A 25,206-nucleotide genomic window follows, 5' to 3' on the forward strand; every position below is an offset into this window, starting at 1 on the left:
CTGTTGATGAACATTCAAAAGGCTCAATGCTGGAATTCCAAGTCACGTATGAGTGATTGGTAAACACAATGTTTCAGCTTTGTTAGGTAAGCTGTTAATGGTTAAAATATCACATTAAAGATTAGGGATTTGTTGCTACAGTTCTGAAAACTACAGTCCAGTCAACCAGAACCTGTTTCCAGACATAGCTACTGAAGACATTATTACCAAAGAGCAAAATGAACCTGTTTTATAGGTAGTAAAACCATACCCTGCTTTACAAACTATGCACAAACTCAAAGTGCTGGAGGAACTCAGCTAATGAGGCAGCATAGAGTAATGGAGTGTGGAAACAGGCCCTTCAGCCCAACTTGCCCACACCAGCCAACATGTCCCATCTACACTAGTGCCACCTGCCTGCATTTGGCCCATATCCCTCTAAACCTGTCCTATCCACGTACCTGTCTAACTGTTTCTTAAACGTTAGGATAGTCCCTGCCTCAACTACCTCCTCTGGCAGCTTGGTCCATACACCCACCACCCTTTGTGTGGAAAAAGTTACCCCTCAGATTCCTATTAAATCTCTTCCCCTTCACCTTAAACCTATGTCCTCTGGTCCTCGATTCCCCTACTCTGGGCAAGAGACTCTGTGCATCGACCCGATCTATTCCTTTCATGAATTTGTGCGCGTGTGTGGAGGAAATGGATATTTCGGGTTGGGTCAGTCCGAAGAAGGGTCTCGACCCAAAACATCGTCCCTCCACAGTTGCTGCCTGACCTTCCGAGTTCCTCCTGCACTTTGAATTTTGCTCAAGATCCCAGCATCTGCAGTTCTATGTGTCTCCACATTTACAGAGTGCAGAAGTACTGGGCAAAGTACTTTCTATCAGGAAGACAGGACTCATATCATACATCGCTATCATTGAATTATTATTAGCGTATCATTCGATCACCTGTTCACACTAGTTCTATGTTATCCCACTTTCTCACCCATTCCCTACACACTAGGGGGCAATTAACCTACAACCCCACATGTCTTTGGGACCTGGGAGGAAACCGGAGCACCCGGAGGAAACCCACGCAGACATGGGGAGAACGTGTAAACTTAGGGATGCCAACTATCTCACTCCCAAATAAGGGACAAAAGGTGACCTCACCCAGCCAGCTGCCACGTGCTCCCGCTCCACCAACGGCGGCCGCCCGGGCTGGGAGGCGGGTTGCTAGGCAACCTCCGTTATGGCCTCCACTGTCTGGGCCTACAGCGTCCGGGCCTACAGCCCCCCCCCCCCCCCCCCAAAGCCTAATACAGGACAAGGGCGGTCCCGTGCAGGACAAATCAATTTAGCCCAAAATACGGGATGTCCCAGCTGATACGGGACAGTTGGCAACCCTGTGTAAACTCCACACAGGCAGCACCCGAGGTCAGGATTGGACCCTGGGTCTCTGGCGCTGAGGCAAGGCCCCACTACCTCACCCTTTTATGAAAGCAAATACAAAAAGAACAGGTTGGCGTTTCACAGCACAAAATGCAAGTTCCAGAAATACTTCCAAACATTTATACAGCAACATTTCAAAATATATATATATATATATAAAGTCAGTTAGGTGTCAGACTGAGATGCACTACCACAGTGTGTCACAGTACCGGCTCAGCTGGCTGCGGTCCTTCTTTTAGTTTAGATGGTCTTTTAGTTTAGCTTGGTGTTGGAGACATTCACTAGCAGATACAGAGGCAACCACACTCAGCTGAAACACGGCCCTCCAAAAACAACATCTCCGAGTCCTCTGAATACTTTAATAAAACAAAATAAAACTCTTATCTCCAGTTATATTTAGCAATGAGAGGGCACAAAGTGCAGGAGTAACGTCTTGAGGAAGGGTCTTGGCCTGACACGTCACCTGTCCATGTTCTCCGGAGATGCAGCCTGACCCGCTGAGTTTAGACTTGAGATACAGCGATCAGCGAACACCCCGCACACCAGCCCCATCCTACACACCTGGGACCATTTACAATCTGAAACCAATTAACCTGCAAGCCTGTGCGTCTTTGGAGTGTGGGGGGAAGCCGGAGCGCCCGGAGAAAACCCACTCGGTCACGGGGAGAACGTACAAACCCCGTACAGACAGCACCCACAGTCAGGATTGAACCCTGGTCTCTGGCGCTGCGAGGCGGCAACTCTACCGCTGCGCTGCCCCAAGTTACTCCAGCACTTTGTGTCCTTTTGTTTATTAAACAGAATCTGCAGTTCTTTATTTCTACTTTTAGCAAACGCACAGTCTAGTTTTTTGTTTTTTTTGACACACAAAGAACACTAGCTTATTTAATGCTGATAGTCATTCAGTGTATTAGAATTTTGCAGTACCACACGCTCGAACCTCAGCTCCTCCGTTTCCTTTGTGGGCACGCTGTGTGGGAGCTGAGACAGAGTGTAGCAGGAGGGAGCACCTGGTCCAGGGTGTGCGTGGCGCGGCGCGGCGGGGTGCGGTACAGTGGTGGGTTCGGGCAGCTGGCTGGCTCTGGTCTCGATGATCTGGCAGCTTCCCCCGTCAGGTGGCCCTCACGTCAGGTGGCGGGTGATGGCGGTCAGAGCATACAGCAGCTCTGCCTGCATACGAGCCTCCATCAGCAGCAAGTTCACGTGAACCTGGAGGGCGGACAACCACAGTGGAATCAAGCATCCCGTCTGCAATGTTTAGAGACACAGAGTGGAGAGAGCAGGCCCTTCAGCCCACCCGCCCAGCGATCCCCGCACACCAACACTATCCCACACACACTAGGGACAATTTTTACATTTATACCAAGCCAATTAACCTGCAAAACCTGCACATCTCTGGCGTGTGGGAGGAAACCGAAGATCTCGGAGAAAACCAGCGGAGTCAGGGGTATGGGGAGAAGGCAGGAACGGGGTACTGATTGAGAATGATCAGCCATGATCACATTGAATGGCGGTGTTGGCTCGAAGGGCCGAATGGCCTCCTCCTGCACCTATTGTCTATAAAACCCACGCAAATCACATGGAGAACGTACAAACTCCGTACAGACAGCACCCGTAGTCGGGATGGAACCCGGGTCTCGGGCGCTGCATTCGCTGTCAGGCAGCAACTCTACCGCTGCGCCACCGTGATCGTCCAGAAAAACATAGAAAATAGGTGCAGGAGGAGGCCATTTGGCCCTTCGAGCCAGCACCGCCATTCATTGTGTTCATGGCTGATCATCCACAATCAGTAACCCGTGCCTGCCTTCTCCCCATATCCCTTGATTCCACTAGCCCCTACAGCTCTATCTAACTCTCTTTTAAATTCATCCAGTGATTTGGCCTCCACTGCCTTCTGTGGCAGAGAATTCCACAAATTCACAACTCTCTGGGTGAAAATGTTTTTTTCTCACCTCAGTTTTAAATGACCTCCCCTTTATTCTGAGACTGTGTGTCCCCTGGTTCTGGACTCCACCAACATTGGGAAAAAGCGGGGAAAAAAACTGTTTACACCAACTACATGGGGATGAGTGGGTTAACATATGCTGACGTTTGACGGCACTGGGCCTGTAGTCGTTGGAGTTTAGAAGAATGAGGGGGGACCTCGTTGAAACATGGGTCTCAGGGCCTGTTTCCGCCCTGTATCTCGACACTGAACTAAAACTAAATCGTCCGTACATATGAGCATTAAATTTGGGCTGAAGGGCCTGTTTGCGTGCTGCACGACTCTATATCTGATCTGTTTGGATGCAAAACAAAACTTTATACTCATGCATTGTCTTTCCGCTGACTAGATAGCACGCAGCAAAAGCTTTGCACTGAAGGAATTCTGTGGAATTCTCTGCCTCAGAAGGCAGTGGAGGCCAATTCTCTGAACGCATTCAAGAGAGAGCTAGATAGAGCTCTTAAGGAGAGCGGAGTCAGGGGGTATGGGGAGAAGGCAGGAACGGGGTACTGATTGAGAATGATCAGCCATGATCACATTGAATGGCGGTGCTGGCTCGAAGGGCCGAATGGCCTCCTCCTGCACCTATTGAAAAAAAACGGAGAAAAAAACTGAACTGATGTTTCCACTAGTGGGAGAGTCTAGGACTAGAGGTCATAGCCTCAGAATAAAAGGACCTGCCATTAGAAAGGAGATGAGGAGGAATTTCTTCAGCCAGGGGGTGGTGAATCTGGAATTAATCGCCACAGACGGCTGTGGAGGCCAAGTCATTGGGTATTTTTATGGAAGAGATTGACATATTCTTGATTAGTGCGGTTGTCAGGGGTTACGGGGAGAAGGCGGGAGAATGGGGTTGAGAGGGAGAGACGGATCAGCCACGATTCCATAGCGGAGTAGACTCAATAGGCTGAAGGGGTCTCGTTCTGTTCCATCACTTAAGACCATAAGACATATGGTGCCACAGCGTTAGAGTTCCTCCCTCACAGCGCCAGAGACCCGGGTTCCATCCTGACTACGGGTGCTGTCTGTGCGGAGTTTGCACGTTCTCCCTGTGACTGTGTGGGTTTTCTCCGGGTGCTCCGGTTTCCCCCCACGTTAATAATAATAATAAAATATTCCTTTATTCGTCCCACACCGGGGACATTTACAAAATTCCAAAGACCTGCAGGTTATTGCAGGTGAATTGGCTTCGGTAAAAATTGTAAATTGTTCCCTAGTGTGTGTAGGATAGTGCTATTGTGCGGGGATCGCTGGTCGGCGCGGACTCGGTTGGCCTGTTTCCACGCTGTCTCTCTAAAGTGCAGTGTCTAAAATAATTGAATGTTAAGGGTGAATTTGTCGTGTTTGTTTTCTCGCTTCATCCTGTGGTATTTGTTCCCACACACCCACCTACAGTTTCACAGCGCGTGAGAGGCAACGCAATTAGTTCTCAACCTCCATCACAAGTGAGGCCATATCTCAAACGTTACTGAATTAGATTTCACATGTTTTAGATAATCGCGGGTTGTGAAAGATGACACATGATATTTAAGGTAGACACAAAATGCTGGAGTAACTCAGCGGATCAGGCAGCCATCTCGGGAGAGAAGGAATTGGTGACGTTTCGAGTCGAGACCCTTTCTTCAGACTGACTTGAATGTTTTTGGTTATTACATGTTATCGTTGAGTATTTTGTTTACAGCCTGTTATGCTGCAACTAAGAATTTCATTATTTCATCTGGCCGCACAGTGGTAGAGTTGCTGCCTTACAGCGCTAGAGACCCAGGTTCCAGCTGGGTGGTAGTGTGAACTGTGAGGAAGCTGCTATGAGGTTGCAGGGTGACTTGGACAGGTTGTGTGAGTGGGCGGATGCATGGCAGATGCAGTTTAATGTGGATAAGTGTGAGGTTATCCACTTTGGTGGTAAGAATAGGAAGGCAGAGTATTATCTGAATGGTGTCAAGTTAGGAAAAGGGGACGTACAACGAGATCTGGGTGTCCTAGTGCATCAGTCACTGAAAGGAAGCATGCAGGTACAGCAGGCAGTGAAGAAAGCCAATGGAATGTTGGCCTTCATAACAAGGGGAGTTGAGTATAGGAGCAAAGAGGTCCTTCTGCAGTTGTACAGGGCCCTAGTGAGAACGCACCTCGAGTACTGTGTGCAGTTTTGGTCTCCAAATTTGAGGAAGGATATTCTTGCTATTGAGGGCGTGCAGCGTAGGTTAATTCCCGGAATGGCGGGACAGTCGTATGAGCGACTAGGCTTGTATATACTGGAATTTAGAAGGATGAGAGGGGATCTTATCGAAACGTATAAGATTATTAAGGGGTTGGACACGTTAGAGGCAGGAAACATGTTCCCAATGTTGGGGGAGTGCAGAACAAGGGGCCACAGTTTAAGAATAAGGGGTAGGCCATTTAGAACTGAGATGAGCAAAAACATTTTCAGTCAGAGAGTTGTGAATCTGTGGAATTCTCTGCCTCAGAAGGTAGTGGAGATCAATTCTCTGAATGCATTCAAGAGAGAGCTAGATAGAGCTCTTAAGGATAGCGGAGTCAGGGGGTATGGGGAGAAGGCAGGAACGGGGTACTGATTGAGAATGATCAGCCATGATCACATTGAATGGCGGTGCTGGCTCGAAGGGCCAAATGGCCTCCTCCTGCACCTATTGTCTGACTATGGGCGCTGTCTGTACGGAGTTTGTACATTCTACCCGTGACCACGTGGGTTTTCTCCGGATGCTCAGGTCACCTCCCACACTCCAAAGACGTACAGGTTTGTAGGTTAATTGGCTTTGGTAAAATTGTAAATTATCCCTAGGGTGGAGGACAATACTAGTGTACGGGGATGTCTGTGGGTCTCAGGGCCTGTTGTCCGCCCTGTATCTACACTGAACTAAAACTAAATCGTTCGTACATATGAGCATTAACTTTGGGCTGAAGGGCCTGTTTCCGGGCTGCACGACTCTATATCTGATCTGTTTGGATAGCACGCAAAACAAAACGTTATACTCATGCATTGTCTTTCCGCTGACTGGATAGCACGCAGCAAAAGCTTTACACTGAAGGTAGGCCCAAAATGCTGGAGTAACTCAGCGGGTCAGGGCAGCATCTCTGGAGAGAAGGAATGGGTGACGTTTCACGTTTCGACCCGAAACGTCAACCATTCCTTCTCTCCAGAGATGCTGCCCTGACCCGCTGAGTTACTCCAGCATTTTGGGTCTACCTTCGATTTAAACCAGCATCTGCAGTTTTTTTCCCTGCACAGAAGCTTTACACTGTACCTCGGTGCACGGGACAATAAACAAAACTGGGCTTTTCACTGAACCTCGGAACACGTGACAATAGTAAACCTAGATTCTGAATTATCGCAGGTGTGGAAGTCGTTCGTACCTTCTCGGAGTGTTTGAATTGCCTCCAGAAGCTGTTGTACATTCTCTTTGTGGTCTTGGCCGGAGAACAGACGACAGTCTTTATATAAAGCTTGAAGTTGCGATCCAACAGCTGGTTGATTTCCCCGTAGTCGTAATCGTCATACCTGTCGGAGAGAGACCAGATCAGATCAGCGACAAGCAATCAATGGCTGCAATTCAGATTAGGAGATGTCTTTTGGTGGTGCAGCGATAGAGTTGCTGCCTCACGGCGCCAGGGACCCGGGTTCCATCCTGACCGCGGGCGCTGTCTGTACGGAGTTTGTACGTTCTCCCCGTGACCTGCGTGGGTTTTCTCCGGGTTCTCCGGTTTCTTCCCACACTCCAAAGACGTACAGGTTTGTAGGTTAATGGGCTTTGGTAAAATTGTAAATTGTCCCTAGTGTGTGTAGGATAGTGTTAATGTGCACGGGCTCGGTGGGCCGAAGTGCCTGTGTCTCTAAAGTCTAAAATAATTGAATTTGAGGATGAATTTCTTCCACACTCCAAAGACGTGCAGTTTTGTAGGTTAAATGGCTTGGTAAAATTGTAAATTGTCCCCGGTGCGTGTAGGATAGCGTAAGTGTGTGCGTATCGGCGTGGACTCAGTGGGCCGAAGGGCCTGTTTCCACGTTGTATCGCTAAACTAAAGCGGTCACGGTGGTGCAGCGGCAGAGTTGCTGCCTTACAGCGAATGCAGCGCCGGAGACCCGGGTTCCATCCCGACTATGGGCGCTGTCTGTACGGAGTTTGTGCGTTCTCCCCCCGTGACCTGCGTGGGTTTTTCTCCGAGATCTTCGGTTTCCTCCCACGCTCCAAAGATGTGCGGGTTTTGCAGGTTAATTGGCTTGGTAAATGTAAAAATTGTCCCCGGTGTGTGTAGGAGAGTGTTAGTGTGCAGGGATCACTGGTCGGCACGGGCTCGGTGGGCCGAAGGGCCTGTTTCCACGCTGTATCTCTGAAACTAAAACTAAACAAAACTAAAGGAGTGGACTGACCTTATTCCAAACATACAATGGATGTAGTTCCAGATGGCACGGCGTAGCATGGTGGTGTCTACGTCTTTATGCGTGGCCATGGTGTTGTACGTCAGGTTGTAGGCGATCTGGAACTTCTCATCCAACAGCTGGCCAACATCTGGGTAAAGGCGGTTAACAAGGGAGTACCCGTGGTCTTCCCAGGTGTAATCCTGAGCAGGAATTAAAGGATAAAAATAAGATCGTAAGACATCAGGCCCAATAGGTAGAGCAAAGGGGAAGATACAGAGAGCAGAATATACACCGATCAGCCAAAACATTATGACCACCGACAGGTGAAGTGAGCAACATTGACGGTCTTGTTACAATGGCACCTGTCAAGGGGTGGGATATATTAGGCAGCAAGTGAACAGTCAGTTCTTGAAGTTGATGTGCTGGATGCAGGAGAAATGGGCAGGAGTAAAGACCTGAGCGACTTTGACAAGGGCCAAATTGTTATGGCCAGATGACTGGGTCAGAGCATCTCTGAAATGGCAAGGCTTGTGGGGTGCTCCCGGTCAGCAGTGGTGAGTACCTACCGACAGTGGTCCGAGGAGGGACAAACCACAAACCGGCGACAGACAGGGTGTTGGGCGCCCAAGGCTCATCGATGCGCGAGGGCAACGAAGGCTATCCCGTCTGGTCCGAACCGACAGAAGGTCGACTGGGGCACAAGTCACAGAACATTTTAATGGTGGTCACGGGAGGAATGTGTCACAATACACAGTGCATCGCACCCTGCTGCGTATGGGGCTGCACACGGAGGACCAACAGCATATTGGGCAGGTGGGCATAATGTTTTGGCTCATCAGGTCATAATGTTTTGGCTGATCGGTGTAGATCTCAGCATTGTAGCGCATCAGTTCCAGAGACAAAGTCCAATGTCCGCAATGGGGTAGAGGTGAATCGGACAGTGCCCTAGCTTATGGAAGGACCGTTCAGAGCCTGGTAACAGAAGCTGTCCCTGAGTCTGGTGGTGCGCACTTTCAAGCTTCTGGACCTCCTGCCGGGCAGGAGCGGGGAGAGGGAGGAATGGCCGGGGTGGGACAAGTCTTTCACACCTTTCCCTCCCATATCCTTCATTTCCCTCTCCCCTGACTCACAGCCCGAAGAAGGGATTCGACCCGAAACCTCACCTATTCCTTTTTCTCCAGAGATGCTGCCTGGCCCGCTGAGTTACTAAAGCATTTTGTGTATGTCTACGATAATGTTGCCTGTTCTTCTGAGGCAGCGCGAAGTGTAGGTAGAGCCAATGGTGGGAAGTCCGAAAGATATTCATAATTTCGAGGAGCAGAATTAGGCCATTTGGCCCATCAAGTCTACTCCATCATTGTGATCATGGCTGATCATCCACAATCAGTAACCCGTGCCTGCCTTCTCCCCATATCCCTTGATTCCACTAGCCCCTAGAGCTGTATTTAACTCTCTCTTAAATCCATCCAATGAATTGGCCTCCACTGCCCTCTGTGTCAGAGAATTCCACAAATACACAACTCTCTGGGTGAAAAGGTTTTTTCTCACCTCAGTTTTAAATGTCCTCCCCTTTCTTCTTAGACTGTGGCCCCTGGTTCTGGACTCCCCCAACATTGGGAACACTTTTCCTGCATCTAGCTTGTCCAGTCCTTTTATAATTTTATACGTCTCTATAAGATCTCCTCTCAACCTTCTAAACTCCAGTGAATACAAGCCTAGTCTTTCCAATCTTTCCTCATATGACAGTCCCGCCATCCCGGGGATCAATCTCGTGAACCTACGCTGCACTGCCTCAATAGCAAGGATGTTGTTCCTTAAATTTGGAGACCAAAACTGCACACAATACTCCTGGTGCGGACCTGTACAACTGCAGAAGGACCTCTTTACTCAAATCCCCTCGTTATGAAGGCCAACATGCCATTAGCTTTCTTCACTGCCTGCTGTAACATTGAAACATCATAAATAGTTAAGACCGACAGAAACATTGTAAGGTTGTACCTGTGCTCGATAGGTGGGCACATATTGGTCGCCATGCCTGGAGAAGTCCTTGTAGCCGTAACTGGGGTCTTCAAAATGACGCGAGATTTCCCTCGTGTTTATCGACCTCTCATTTTCTGCAGGAAACAAAATGTCAGCTTTAGGTTTTTAGACTGCAGACTTTAGAGATACAGCACGGAAACAGGCCCTTCGGCCCACCGGCCCACCGGCCCACCGGCCCACCGGCCCACCGCGCCGACCCCTGTACACTACCACTGTCCCACACACACCGGGGACAATCTACAGACACCAATTAACCTACTAACCTGCACGTCTTCGGAGCGTGGGAGGAAACTGGAGCACCCGGGGAAAACCCACGCAGGTCACGGGGAGAACGTACAAACTACCGTAAAGACAGCACCCAAGGTCAGAGACCCGGGTTCGATCCTGACTACGGGTGCAGTCTGAACAGTTTTCTCCGGGTGCTCCGGTTTCCTCCCACATTCCAAAGTGATGTAGGTTTTGTGGGTTAATTGGCGTCAGTCCATTGCCGCTAGTGTGCGCAGGATAGTGTTAGTGTACGGGAATCATTGATCCATTGGGGCCACACAGTCTAAGAATAATGGGGAGGCCATTTAAAACTGAGGTGAGAAGGAACTTTTTCACCCAGAGAGTTGTGAATTTGTGGAATTCTCTGCCACCGAGGGCAGTGGAGGCCAAATCACTGGATGGATTTAAGAGAGTGTTAGATAGAGCTCCAGGGGCTAGCGGAATCAAGGGATATGGGGAGAAGGCAGGCACGGGTTATTGATTGTGGACGATCAGCCATGATCACAATGAATGGCGGTGCTGGCACGAAGGGCCGAATGGCCTCCTCCTGCACCTATTTTCTATGTCTATGTCTGTGTCTATTAAGGAAAGCCAACAGATCTCATTTTTACCTGAAGGTGCAACATAGAAACTCTCGGTTTTTTCTCTCTCAAATCTGGTCGCCATTTCCTCTTGACTGGTTCCTTCGTCTCGACATTCTTGCAAGCGTTTCATTTTTTCCAGTAAGGCTTCTACCTCACAAGTAGTTCCTGTGACCTGCTAAAAGTACACATCGTTATCAGTGCACTGCAGGAACTGGTATCATGGAGAGTTCAAATAAAGAACATATATTCTGCAGTGACACCGTTTAGCAGCAGAAATCACCAGACCTTCAATAAAAGATTTGAAAGGAAATATCATCTCGTTCATAAATCCAAGAGCGCGGTTCGATGGTGAGAAGGGCAAAGTTTAAAGGAGGATAGACGACAAAATGCTGGAGTAACTCAGCGGGACAGGCAGCATCTCTGGAGAGAAGGAAAGGGTGACGTTTCGGGTCCAGACCCATCTTCAGACCGAGAGTCAGGGCCGAGGGAAACGAGAGCTATGGAAGGGTTAAGGTGTGAAAAGGACAGATTGTGGAAACAGGCCCTTCGGCCCACCGAGTCCGTGCCGACCAGCGATCCCCGACGCTATAACCTGCACATGCAGGTGGAGCGGTGGCGCAGCGGTAGAGTTGCTGCCTCACAGCGCCAGGGACCCGGGTTCGATCCCGACTACGGGTTCCGTCTGTGCGGAGTTTCTTCGTTCTCCCCGTGTGACCTGCATGGGTTTTCCCTGGGTGCTCCGGTTTCCTCCCACACTCCAAGGGCGTGCAGGTTTGTCAGTATAATTGGCTTGGTATATATGTGAATTGTCCTCAGTATGTGTAGGATAGTGCTAATGTGCGGGGATCGCTGGTCGGCACGGGCCCAGTGGGCCGAAGGGCCGGTTTCCCCACTGTACCTCTGAAGTAAACCAAGCATGCTCCCCGGAGTAAGGGTGGCCAAATCTTTGATCTTACCTCCATCCTTTCGTGGCCGCAGAGTTGTTCTTCCGTAGTGTTGCCGTTGGCGACGTCAGACGCAGTAGGGCGTCGGGGCGAGTGGCCGCCATTGCAGTGTGTTTCGGGGACGATCCCACAGCCGAACGTGAAGGAGGCCAGGGAGTGGTAGTGTGCCAGCAAAACCAACACGTGGATCAGCTCTGCCAGCGACCAGCCATGATCCTCAGCCTTCAGTAGCCCCTGCAAACAAAGAGACAGAGAAACATAGAAAACAGGAGCAGGAGGGGGCCATTCGGCCCTTCGAGCCTGTGCGCACCGCCATTCATTGTGATCATGGCTGATCATCCACAATCAGTAACCCGTGCCTGCCTTCTCCCCATATCCCTTGATTCCGCTAGCCCCTAGAGCTCTATCTAACTCTCTTTTAAATTCATCCAGTGAATTGGCCTCCACTGCCCTCTGTGGCAGAGAATTCCACAAATTCACAACTCTCTGGGTGAAAATTTTCCTTCTCACCTCAGTTTTAAATGGCCTCCCCTTTATTCTTAGACTGTGTGGCCCCTGGTTCTGGACTCCCCCAACATTGGGAACATTTTTCCTGCATCTAGCTTGTCCAGTCCTTTTATAATTTTATACGTCTCTATAAGATTCCCTCTCATCCTTCTAAACTCCAGTGAAAGAGCAGTGTTTGTGCTCAGAAGGTCATAAGTGATATAATAATTGCGCCATTCGGCCCATCAAGTCTACCCCGCCATTCAATCATGGCTGATCTATCTCTCCCTCCCAACCCCATTCTCCTGCCCTCTCCCCAAAGCCCCTGTACACCCGTACTAAACAAGGAAGGGTCCCGACCCGAAACGTCACCCATTCCTTCTCTCCAGAGATGCTGCCTGGCCCGCTGAGTTACTCCAGCATTTTGAGTCTACCTTCGATTTAAACCAGCATCTGCAGTTTTTCTACCTACATAAGAATCTATCTATCTCTGCCTTAAAAATATCCCTTGACTTGGCCTCCACAGCCTTCTGCGGCAAAGAATTCCACAGATTCACCGCCCTCTGACTAAAGAAATTCCTCCTCATCTCCTTCCTACAAGAATGTCCTTTCATTCTGAGGCTGTGCCCTCTGGTCCTAGACTCTCCCACTAGTGGAAACATCCTCCCCACATCCACTCTATCCAGGCCGCTCACTATTGTTTAACGTTTCAACCTCACACCAATCTCATCCTCACGGTGGCGCAGCGGTAAAGCTGCCGCCTTACAGCGCCAGAGACCCAGGTTCAATCCTGATAGAACGGCGGAGTGGGTTTGATGGGCCGAATGGTCTTATTCTGCTCCTAGAACGCATGACTGCGGGCGCTGTCTGTACGGAGTTTGTGCGTTCTCCCCGTGACCCGCGTGGGTTTTCTCCGGGTGCTCCGGTTTCCTCCCACACTCCAAAGACGTGCAGGTTTGTAGGCTAATTGGCTTCAGTAACTTGTTAATTTTTCCCTCGTGCGTCGGGTAGTGCTGGTGTACGGGGTGATCGCTGGTCGGCACGGGCTCGATTGGCCGAAGGGCCTGTTTCTGCGCTGCCTCTCTAAAGTCCAAAATACAAACTACCACTCAGAAAAACCTGATTTGGTTTCCTTTGAGTCGTACAGCACGGAAAAAGGCCCTTCAGCCCAACTTGCCCATGCTGACCAAGATGCCCCATTTACACTAGTCCTTCCTGCCCACGTTTGGCCCATATCTCTCTGAACCTTTCCTGTGCATGTACAGCAAACCCTTGTCATTACAGACCTCTTTAAAGTCTAAAGTCGTACTCGTTTCAAATACGTCTTGTTGAGGAGTCCCATTGTGTGTATCTCGTTCTCACCTAGCCCACAGCCAACAATGGCCTGATTCCTTTATTACTTTTATGCATCTCTTTTTCATTCCTTTGTTCTGTCTCTCTACATCACCGTCTACATCTCTCATTTCCCTTTCGCCCGACTCTCAGTCTGAAGAAGGGTCTCGACCCGAAGCGTCGCCCATTCCTTCCCTCCAGAGATGTTGCCTGACCCGCTGAGTTACTCCGGCTTTTTGTGTCTACCTTCTTCGTGGGGGTAGTTGTGCAGGGTAGCTAGGGGTTGCCAACTACCTCACTCCCAAATAAGGGACAAGGTGACGTCACCGCCCCGCGCCCCACGTGACCTCACCCAGCCAGCGGCCACGTGCTCCCGCTCCACCAGTGGCCGCCGCCCGTCAGGGCCGGGAGGCGGGTTGCTAAGCAACCTCCATTAGGCGGCGTCCAGGCCTCTGGGCCTACAGCGTCCGGGCCTACAGAGTCCGGGCCCACAGAGTCCGGGCCCACAGCGTCCGGGCCCAATACGGGACAAGGGCGGTCCCATACGGGACAAACCAATTTAGCCCAAAATACGGGATGTCCCGGCTAATACTGGACAGTTGGCGACCCTACGGGTGGCGTGGGTGTGAGGGAGGCCAATGAAATCAGAGCGTGGATGGAAACTAAGATATTACTCACTTCGATGTGGTCTTTGGTGATGAGCCAGGGCCTGTGAGCAAGGATCTTGTTCACCTGACTTAAAGTCTGAAGCTTCGCAGGGGCAGCGTCGAGCCCGGATAACCATTTGGGATCACCGCCAACTTGGAGGAAGTCATTAACGTGGAGGTTGACAAGATACAGGCACTGGTGCTGTGCAGCTGCCTGTGTGATACAACGTGCGAAACAATCAGGCTCCATCTCAAATCAGGTTTAAAAAAAAACATGCATCTCCATTCATTCCTTCAACCATAATCATTGATTCACAGCTGCCTGTGATACAACGTGGGAAACAATCAGGCTCCATCTCAAATCAGGTTTAAAAAAAAAAAACATGCATCGCCATTCATTCCTTCAACCATAATCATTGATTCACATGTTCTAGGAGTAGAATTAGGCCATTCGGCCCATCGAGTCCACTCCGCTATTCAATCACGCCTGCTAGCTTGTCCAGTTTTAAATCCTTCTAAATTCCATGACTACAAGCCCAGTCTTTCCAATCTTTCCTCATATGACAGTCCTGCCCAAAGATACTAGAGGAACAAGATGGACCACCCGTTGAAATCGCCTATACTGAAGTGTGGTACGCAAAGGAGCGTAGCGTTCGCCATTTTAGTAAGCAAAACCCGCCGTTCGCTAGGCCTCTCGCAGTGTAATCAGTGTTGTGGGGGAACAGTATGTGTGATGATACCATAAAAAAAGCAGACTATATCTCATCCATCAATTCACAGATTTTAGTTATTTTTCTTTTAAAATGTTTCTGCAAGTTTCTGTCTACTAAAATGGCGCCATGACGCACTACGGTTTTTAGGGTCGAGCGGTCTGTCTTGCTCTGCTCTGTTATCTTTGGTCCCGCCATCCCGGGGATTAACCTGGTGAACCTACGCTGCACTGCCTCAATAGATTATTAAGGGGTTGGACACGTTAGAGGCAGGAAACATGTTCCCAATGTTGGGAGAGTCCAGAACAAGGGGCCACAGTTTAAGAATAAGGGGTAGGCCATTTAGAACTGAGATGGGGAAAAACTTTTTCAGTCAGAGAGTTGTGAATCTGTGGAATTCTCTGCCTCAGAAGGCAGTGGAGGCCAATTCTCTGAATGCATTCAAGAGAGAGCTAGATAGAGCTCTTAAGGATAGCGGAGTCAAGGGGTATGGGGAGAAGGCAGGAACGGGGTACTGATTGAGAATGATCAGCCATGATCACATTGAATGGCGGTGCTGGCTCGAAGGGCCGAATGGCCTCCTCCTGCACCTATTGTCTATTGCAAGGACGTCCTTCCTCAAATTAGGAGACCAAAACTGCACACAGTACTCCAGGTGTGGTCTCACCTGTACAAATGCAGAAGGACCTCCTTGCTCCTATACTCAACTCGCGTTGGAATGTGGCGCGCTGCGTTTAGGTGAACGCCTCACGTTGGTACGTGGGCAGCCGCCGAACTTTACCGGGTAGTTTATATACATGGCTCAGATCTGATCACGGCCGTGGCAGCAGTAACTCACCATGATGGCAATGTAATGGCGGTAACTGTACGGCAGCGGGCCATCCACATGCAGCAGGTAGTGCTGGGTTTTGAGAAAGCTGTCAAGGTAGTGCGGATGGAAACCCATCAACAAGGTCACGTTGTCCAAGCGACCCAACGCAAAGGCGTCAACCAACAAAGCTCGCGTCTCTGCATCGTCCCTTGCCAATTGCAGGATCTGTCGGAAAAATGGTCGCTTGTTACTTTGCGCATGTCACGGCGATCGTATCGACATCGGGGCACGACACAGAGTGCTGGAGTAACTCAGCGGGTCAGGCAGCGTCTGTGGAGGACATGGATAGGTGACGTTTCACAGAGTGCTGGAGTAACTCAGCGGGTCAGGCAGCGTCTGTGGAGGACATGGATAGGTGACGTTTCACAGAGTGCTGGAGTAACTCAGCGGGTCAGGCAGCATCTGTGGAGGACATGGATAGGTGACGTTTCACAGAGTGCTGGAGTAACTCAGCAGGTCAGGCAGCATCTGTGGAGGACATGGATAGGTGACGTTTCACAGAGTGCTGGAGTAACTCAGCGGGTCAGGCACCCTGTGAAACGTCACCTATCCATGTTCTCCAGAGATGCTGCCTGACCCGCTGATTAACAATCGGTCAATCTCTGCCTTAAAAATATCCATCGACTTGGCCTCCACAGCCCTCTGTGGCAATGAATCCCACAGATTCACCACCCTCTGACTAAAACAAGCAGAGAAAGCTGCAGAAGCCGATACAATTAGGAGTTTTACAAGAGAATTGGACAGATCTGCCACAGAGGGCAGTGGAGGCCAAATCAATGGACGGATTTAAGAGAGAGTTAGATAGAGCTCTAGGGGCTAGTGGAATCAAGGGATATGGGGAGAAGGCAGATACAGGTTATTGATTGTGGATGATCAGCCATGATCACAATGAATGGCTGTGCTGGCTCGAAGGACCAAATGGCCTCCTCCTGCACCTATTTTCTATGTTTCTAGATATCTGGATATAAGGGTCTTGGAGGAATATGGAGCAAATGCATGCAAATGGGACTCGCCCACAATGACCACTTGGTCAGCAAGACTCAGCATGGACAGGTTGGGCTGAAGGTAGGGTTTCCAACTGTCCCGTATTAGCCGGAGCATCCCGTGCTTGGTCCCGCCCTTGTCCCGTATTAGGCCCGGACGGCGCTGTAGGCCCGGACACTGTAGGGCCGGACACTGTAAGGCCGGACACTGTAAGGCCGGACACTGTTTGCCTGGACATTGTAGGCCCTGACACAATAGGCCCGGACACCGTAGGCCCGGACACTGTAGGCCAGGGGCCCCTATAGTCCCGGACAGTGTAGGCCCAGGCGCCGCCTAACGGAGGTTGCGTAGCAACCCACCTCCCGGCCCGGGGTGGCCGCCATTGGTGGAGCAGGAGCACGTGGCCGCTGGCTGGGTGAGGTCACGTGGGGCGCGGGGGCGGTGACATCACCTTGTCCCTTATTTTGGAGTGAGGAAGTTGGCAAGCGTAGCTGAAGGACCAGTTTCCATGCTGTGTGGCTCTATGATACATAGATAGACACAATATGCCGGAGTAACTCAGCGGGACAGGCAGCATCTCTGGAGAGGTGGGACGGGCGATGTTTCGGGTCGAGACCCTTCTTCAGACTTTTCAGATGAAAGGAGAATCATTTGAGTTTCACTAGTGGGTGCAGATTCAGTGCTGGAATGAAACACACTTACTTCCTTCTCGGGAATAAATTCACTTGGTCCTCGCGCCAAAGGCCTGGGGATTCCCACTTCCATTTCCTGCAAGGAATAAGAACAGCATTTAAGTCTGGAAGTTGAAGGGGAGGCACGGTGGCGCAGCGGTAGAGTTGCTGCCTCACAGCGCCAGAGACCCGGCTTCCATCCCGACCACGGCTGCTGTCTGTACGCAGTTTGTGCATTTATCCCCGTGGACCACGTGGGTTTTCTCCGGGTGCTCCGGTTTCCCCACACACTCCAAACACGTGCAGGTTGGTAGATTAATTAGCTTCAGTAAAATTATAAACGGAACCCTAGTGTGTAGGATAGTGCGAGTGTACGGGGTAATTGCAGGTCGGCGCGGACACGGTGAGCCGAGGAGATTGTTGCCGCGCTATATCCCTGTATCTCTAAAGTCTAAAGAATAGCTGTGTAATAAAAGATAGACAATAGACAATAGGTGCAGGAGTAGGCCCGGACACTGTAGGCCCGGACACTGTAGGCCCGCACACTGTAGGGCCAGGACACTGTAGGCCCGCACACTGTGGGCCCGGACACTGTGGGCCCGGACACTGTGGGCCCGGACACTGTGGGCCCGCACACTGTAGGGCCAGGACACTGTAGGCCCGCACACTGTGGGCCCGGACACTGTGGGCCCGGACACTGTGGGCCCGGACACTGTGGGCCCGGACACTGTAGGGCCAGGACACTGTAGGGCCAGGACACTGTAGGGCCAGGACACTGTAGGCCCAGACACTGTGGGCCCGGACACTGTGGGCCCGGACACTGTGGGCCCGGACACTGTAGGCCCGGACACTGTAGGCCCGGACACTGTAGGCCCGGACACTGTAGGCCCGGACACTGTGGGGCCCGGACACTGTAGGCCCGCACACTGTAGGGCCAGGACACTGTGGGCCCGGACACTGTAGGCCCGCACACTGTGGGCCCGGACACTGTGGGCCCGCACACTGTAGGGCCAGGACACTGTGGGCCCGGACACTGTAGGCCCGCACACTGTGGGCCCGGACACTGTGGGCCCGGACACTGTGGGCCCGGACACTGTGGGCCCGGACACTGTGGGCCCGGACACTGTGGGCCCGGACACTGTGGGCCCGGACACTGTGGGCCCGCACACTGTAGGGCCAGGACACTGTGGGCCCGGGACACTGTGGGCCCGGACACTGTGGGCCCGGACACTGTGGGCCCGGACACTGTGGGCCCGGACACTGTAGGCCCGCACACTGTAGGGCCAGGACACTGTGGGCCCAGGACACTGTGGGCCCGTACACTGTAGGGCCAGGACACTGTAGGGCCAGGACACTGTGGGCCCAGGACACTGTGGGCCCGGACACTGTGGGCCCGGACACTGTAGGCCCGCACACTGTAGGGCCAGGACACTGTGGGCCCAGGACACTGTGGGCCCGGACACTGTGGGCCCGCACACTGTGGGCCCGCACACTGTGGTCCAGACACTGTGGGCCCGGACACTGTGGGCCCGGACACTGTGGGGCCAGGACACTGTGGGCCCGGACACTGTGGGCCCGGACACTGCGGACCAGGACACTGCGGCCGCCATTGGTAGAGCGGGAGCACGTGGGCCGCTGGCTGGGTGAGGTCGCGTGGGGGCGCGGGGCGGTGACGTCACCATTTGTCCCTTCTGTGGGAGCGAGAAAGTTGGCAACCCTACCCATTCGGGAAAAAGGCGGTCCTCCCGAGTACGGGACAAACCCATTTAGCCCAAAACCACGGGATGTCCCGGCTAATACGGGACAGTTGTGCAACCCCCCTAGTGAGACCAGAGAGAGGATCAGAACAACCGGTATCACACAGCGCAGAGGAGATCTTATCAAAACGTATAAGATTATTAAGGGGTTGGACACGTTAGAGGCAGGAAACATGTTCCCAATGTTGGGGGAGTCCAGAACAAGGGGCCACAGTTTAAGAATAAGGGGTAGGCCATTTAGAACGGAGATGAGGAAAAACTTTTTCAGTCAGAGAGTTGTGAATCTGTGGAATTCTCTGCCTCAGAAGGCAGTGGAGGCCAATTCTCTGAATGCATTCAAGAGAGAGCTAGATAGAGCTCTTAAGGATAGCAGAGTCAGGGGGTATGGGGAGAAGGCAGGAACGGGGTACTGATTGAGAATGATCAGCCATGATCACAATGAATGGCGGTGCTGTCTCGACGGGCCGAATGGCCTCCTCCTGCACCTATTGTCTATGTTTCTGTGCCACAGGTGGTTGCCACCATCCGACATATGGTCCCCCCCTGTCGGCCGAATGTTCTCAAAGCCACCTGGCCGGCTGCCTGGAACACTTTGTCGCCTGGTAAACCCACTGAGGCAGGCTTGTTTACAGCAGCATTTCCACAATTCACTGTGCAAGAGCATCGTGGACAAATCTACATACAATGCAAAGATTACAGTGGGCTGTTAAAAGTGGGAGTGTGCGAAGATTATTTTTTTTGTTTTTAAACGCTGTGCTTTTCTTTTGGCAATGGTCCAACATTTTAATTGTCCCACTGCCAAGAACATAATGTTCTGCCACATTCACATCAACAACCGAGCCACTTTGAGATAGCCTTGCTTTCGGGTTTTTTTTCTCTCTCTCTCAGCCCGAAGTTTAATATGTTAACGAGAGGCTGTTAATAAATGACAGCTACTCCGGAAAACATGTGAAAAGTGGTGTGACATCTGTGAGCAGCTTAACGGAGCATAATATTTGACTAAACCTCCCCCCCCCCACCCCCCCTCTCCCACCAACAACTCCCCACCCATGTACCCGACAACAGAGAGCAGAACAGCACAGGGATAGGTCCTTCGGCCCACAAGGTCTGTGCCAAATGTGATGTCGAAAGCAAATGTTATCTCAAAGGGCACAGAGTGCTGGAGTAACTCAGCCGGTCAGGCAGCATCTCTGGAGAACATGGATAGGTGACGTTTCACAGAGTGCTGGAGTAACTCAGCGGGTCATAGAAACATAGAAAATAGGTGCAGGAGTAGGCCATTCGGCCCTTCGAGCCTGCACCGCCATTCAATATGATCATGGCTGATCATCCAACTCAGTATCCCGTACCTGCCTTCTCTCCATACCCCCTGATCCCTTTAGCCACAAGGACCACATCTAACTCCCTCTTAAATATAGCCAATGGACTGGCCTCAACTACCTTCTGTGGCAGAGAATTCCACAGATTCACCACTCTGTGTGAAAAAAAACTTTCTCATCTCGGTCCTGAAAGACTTCCCCCTTATCAGGCAGCCTCTGTGGAGAACATGGATAGGTGACGTTTCACAGAGTGCTGGAGTAACTCAGCAGGTTAGGCAGCATCTGTGGAGAACATGGATAGGTGACGTTTCACAGAGCGCTGGTGTAACTCAGTGGGTGTGTTACTCAGTGGCTCATCCAAGACAGAAACATAGGCAATAGGTGCAGGAGGAGGCCATTCAGCCCTTCTAGCCAGCACAGCCATTCAATATGATCATGGCTGATCATCCAAAATCAGTACTCCTCCCTGAACTCCTCCCTCAGGCAGCCCCTTCCTTAAAACCACCACCCTCTGAGTGAAAACGTTGCCCCTCAGGTTCCAACTAAATCTTTCCCCTCTACGCACTGACTGTTACTATAGCAACAGTTAAAAGACATTTGGACGGGCACCTAGACTGGGATGGTTTAGAGGGAAAGGTAGACACAAAATGCTTGAGTAACTCAGCGGGACGGGCAGCATCTGTGGAGAGAAGGAATGGTCTCGACCCGAAACGTCACCCATTCCTTCTCTCCACAGATGCTGCCTGACCTGCTGAGTTACTCCAGCATTTTGTGAAATAAATACCTTCGATTTGTACCAGCATCTGCAGTTATTTTCTTACAAAACACAGGTGATCATTATCGCTTTTACTAAGTTTCAAAATTTCAATTAAAAAAAAAAGAAAACCAATATAAAAACTTCACAGGTTCAGTTTTGGTCACCCTGCTTTAGGGATGATGTCCTTAAGCTGGAATGAGTGCAGAGAGGATGCTGGGGAGATAGTGAGTGGCTGATAAGGCTAGCACATTATTCTTTGTACGTTCTCCCCGTGACCTGCGTGGGTTTTCTCCGAGATCTTCACTTTCCTCCCACACTCCAAAGACGTGCAGGTGTGTAGGTTAATTGGCTGGGCAAATGTAAAAATTGTCCCTAGTGGGTGTAGGATAGTGTTAATGTGCAGGGATCGCCGGGCTGTGTATACACTTTATTCTTCTCCCTTCGTCCCGCGCCAACCATCGTTCGTTGGTTCACACCAGTTCCACGCCGTCCGAGATCCAACTTTCCCCCGTCCACTCTCTGCAATTTACTCCGGGGGCAATTTACCGGGGGCCGATTAATCTACAAACCCGCACGCCTTCCCGGGATGCGGGAGGAAACCGGAGCACCCGGACGAAAAAACGGCGCACAGGTCACGGGGAGAACGTGCAAACTCCACACAGTCAGCAGCACCCACAGGGTGGGGGTTGGAACCCGGTCTGTGGCGCCGTGACGAAGCAGGCCTACCCGCCGGGCAGTTACCACGCAACCGAGCGGTTGGCGGGCACGGTGGCGCGGCGGTAGAGTTGCCGCCTTACAGCGAATGCAGCACCGGAGACTCAGGTTCGATCCTGACTACAATAGACAATAGGTGCAGGAGGAGGCCATTCGGCCCTTCGAGCCAGCACCGCCATTCAATGTGATCATGGCTGATCATTCTCAATCAGTACCCCGTTCCTGCCTTCTCCCCATACCCCCTGACTCTGCTATCCTTAAGAGCTCTATCCAGCTCTCTCTTGAATGCATCCTCTGCCTTCTGAGGCCGAGAATTCCACAGATTCACAACTCTCTGACTGAAAAAGTTTTTCCTCATCTCAGTTCTAAATGGCCTACCCCTTATTCTTAAACTGTGGCCTCTGGTTCTGGACTTCCCCAACATTGGGAACATGTTTCCTGCCTCTAATGTGTCCAACCCCTTAATAATCTTATACGTTTCGATAAGATCCCCTCTCATCCTTCTAAATTCCAGCGTATACAAGCCTAGTCGCTCCAGTCTTTCAACATATGATAGTCCCGCCATTCCTGGAATTAACCTAGTAAACCTACGCAGCACGCCCTCAATAGCAAGAATATCCTTCCTCATCCCATGCCTTTACCAGCAATGTTGCCAGGGCTCGAAGGGTCTGGGCTACAGGGACTAGAACTTTATTCTATGGAGTGCAGGAGGGTGAGGGGTGATCTTATAAGATGTATAAGATCATGAGGGGAATAGCTTGGGTAAATGCACACAATTTAGTTTAGTTTTTAGTTTAGAGATACAGCGCAGAAACAGGCCCTTTCTGCCCACTGGGTCCGCGCCGACCAGCGATCCCCGCACATTAACACTATCCTACGCCCACTGGGGACAAATTACACATGCACCAAGCCAATTAACCTACAAACCTGTACGTCTTTGGAGTGTGGGAGGAAACCGAAGATCTCGGAGAAAACCCACGCAGGTCACGGGGAGAACGTACAAACTCCGTACAGACAGCGCCTGCGGTCGGGATGGAACCCGGGTCTCCGGCGCTGCATTCGCTGTACCTCCGCACCACCATGACTGCCACGTTTCCCAGAGTAGGGGAATCGAGGACATAGGTTTACGGTGAAGGGGAAAAGATTGAATAGGAACTTGATGGGTAACCTTTTTCCACACAAAAGGTGGTGGGTGTATGGAACGAGCTGCTGGACGGGGTGGGTGAGGACTAGAGCAACGTTTAAGAGACATTTGGACAGGTACATGGATAGGACAGGTTTGGAGGCATGTGGGCCAAACGTGGGCAGGTGGGACTAGTGTAGCTGGGACATTGTTGACCACAAAGAACACAATTACCTGACTTGGAACGCTTTACCATATTAAAGACTCAAACACCGAGTCCACGCTGGTGGCTCACACTAGTTCTACGCTGGGCACAACACATTAGGGGGGGGGGGGGGGGAAGGGGGATTTTTACTGAAGCCAATTAATCTACAAACCCGCACGTCCTTGGACATGTGGGTGGGAACCCGAGCACCCGGAGAAAACCCACACGGATACAGAGAGAAGGTGCAAACTCCGCACACACACACACAGACACACATATATACACACACACACACACACACATACATATATATACACACACACACATATATATACACACACACACACACATATATACACACACACACACACACACACACATATATACACACACACAGACACATACACACACACACACAGACACACATATATATACACACACACACACATATATATACACACACACATATATACACACACACAGACACACACACACACAACCACACACCTTTGTTTGTTTGTTTTTTATGTGTATGTATGTGCGCGTGTCTGTTTGTATGTATGTATATATATATATATATATATGTACATCAGTCTGAAGAAGGGTCTCGACCCGAAACATCACCCATTCCTTCTCTCCAGAGATGCTGCATGACCCGCTGAGTTACTCCAGTATTTTGTGTCCGTCTTCTTAAACTAGGGGTTGGAGAGGCGAGATGCGGGAAGATTGTTCCCGATGTTGGGGAAGCATTAAACCAGCATATATATAGATATAAATATAAACACACACACACACACACACACACACACACACACACAGACACACACACACACACACACACACACACACACACACACACAGACACACACACACACACACACACACACACACACACACACACACAGAGACACACACACACACAGACACACACACACACAGACACACACACACACACACACACACAGACACACACACACAGACACACAGAGAAACACACACATATAGACACACAGCCACACACATACACATACATACATGCACATACATACATACACACACACACCCCACACACACACACACATATATACACACAGACACACACACACACACACACACACATAGACACACATAGACACACATAGACACATAGCCACACACATACACATACACACATGCACACACATACATACACATACACAGCCACACACACACAAACACAGCCACACACACACACATACATACATGCACATACATACACCCACCCACCCACACACACCAGCTTGTTCCACGTCCATTCTCAGCTCCGGACAACAACACTGACCTGCCCGCAGTCTCTACACACCAGCAACTCTGCTTTCACGCCGCTCTTTTTCTTTCTCGCTGTGGAGTTGTTGCTGTTTGCGAGCCTCATCTTCCCCCTCTCTCTCTCTCTCTCTCTCTCTCTCTCTCACACACACACTCTCTTTCTCTGTGTGTTGAAGAAGAAAGCAAAACCGAACAGATAGAGCAGATGCAACTGCAGATGCCTTCTTTCCACTTGCAGGACTGGAAACCCAGGACTGAAGGACGCAGGCAGCAGCAGTCTGATAGTTGTTGTGATGCTGGAGACAACTTTAGCCCAGCCCCATCAGCCTTCACCCAGTGGCCAGCCCCACCCCCAGCCCAGCCCAGTGCCCAGCCCCAGCCCAGCCCAGTGCCCAACCCCAGCCCAGCCCAGTGCCCAGCCCCAGCCCAGCCCAGTGCCCACCCCCAGCCCAGCCCAGTGCCCACCCCCAGCCCAGCCCAGTGCCCAGCCCCAGCCCAGCCCAGTGCCCACCCCCAGCCCAGCCCAGTGCCCAGCCCCAGCCCAGCCCAGTGCCCACCCCCAGCCCAGCCCAGTGCCCAGCCCCAGCCCAGCCCAGTGCCCACCCCCAGCCCAGCCCAGTGCCCAGCCCCAGCCCAGCCCAGTGCCCAGCCCCAGCCCAGCCCAGTGCCCAGCCCCAGCCCAGCCCAGTGCCCAGCCCCAGCCCAGCCCAGTG

General features: G+C 51.3%; 1 protein-coding gene across 3 annotated transcripts; it reads right to left on the minus strand.

Annotated features, from left to right (window-relative positions):
* sesn1 (sestrin 1) lies at positions 1-24,803 on the minus strand. Of its 3 annotated transcripts, none has more exons than XM_078399879.1 (10): positions 24,531-24,803; positions 17,345-17,410; positions 15,626-15,823; positions 14,109-14,291; positions 11,625-11,846; positions 10,696-10,843; positions 9,776-9,891; positions 7,787-7,977; positions 6,772-6,916; positions 1-2,624 (listed from the first exon to the last, which is right to left on the minus strand). In XM_078399879.1, the coding sequence occupies exons 1-10, from the start codon at positions 24,597-24,599 to the stop codon at positions 2,538-2,540; spliced, it is 1,425 nt and encodes a 474-aa protein (XP_078256005.1). In that variant the 5' UTR covers positions 24,600-24,803; the 3' UTR covers positions 1-2,537. The 3 variants fall into 3 exon arrangements, with proteins under 3 accessions (XP_078256005.1, XP_078256004.1, XP_078256003.1); XM_078399878.1 differs by having other exon boundaries at positions 10,696-10,840; positions 24,510-24,803; XM_078399877.1 differs by having other exon boundaries at positions 24,510-24,803.
* Positions 24,804-25,206: the final 403 nt, after the last annotated feature.

The sequence above is a fragment of the Rhinoraja longicauda genome, chromosome 5 (genome assembly GCF_053455715.1).
Source record: "Rhinoraja longicauda isolate Sanriku21f chromosome 5, sRhiLon1.1, whole genome shotgun sequence".
Taxonomy (NCBI): Eukaryota; Metazoa; Chordata; class Chondrichthyes; order Rajiformes; family Arhynchobatidae; genus Rhinoraja; species Rhinoraja longicauda.

Bases quoted from the DNA above. Each gene is read 5' to 3' on its own strand.
- sesn1 (XM_078399877.1), bottom strand. From the start codon at position 24,599: ATGAGGCTCGCAAACAGCAACAACTCCACAGCGAGAAAGAAAAAGAGC. The intron at 10,844-11,624 runs GTAAGATCAAAG...GTGTACTTTTAG, and splicing joins GCGGCCACGAAAGGATGGAG to CAGGTCACAGGAACTACTTG. The intron at 7,978-9,775 runs GTACAACCTTAC...ATTCCTGCTCAG, and splicing joins TGCCCACCTATCGAGCACAG to GATTACACCTGGGAAGACCA.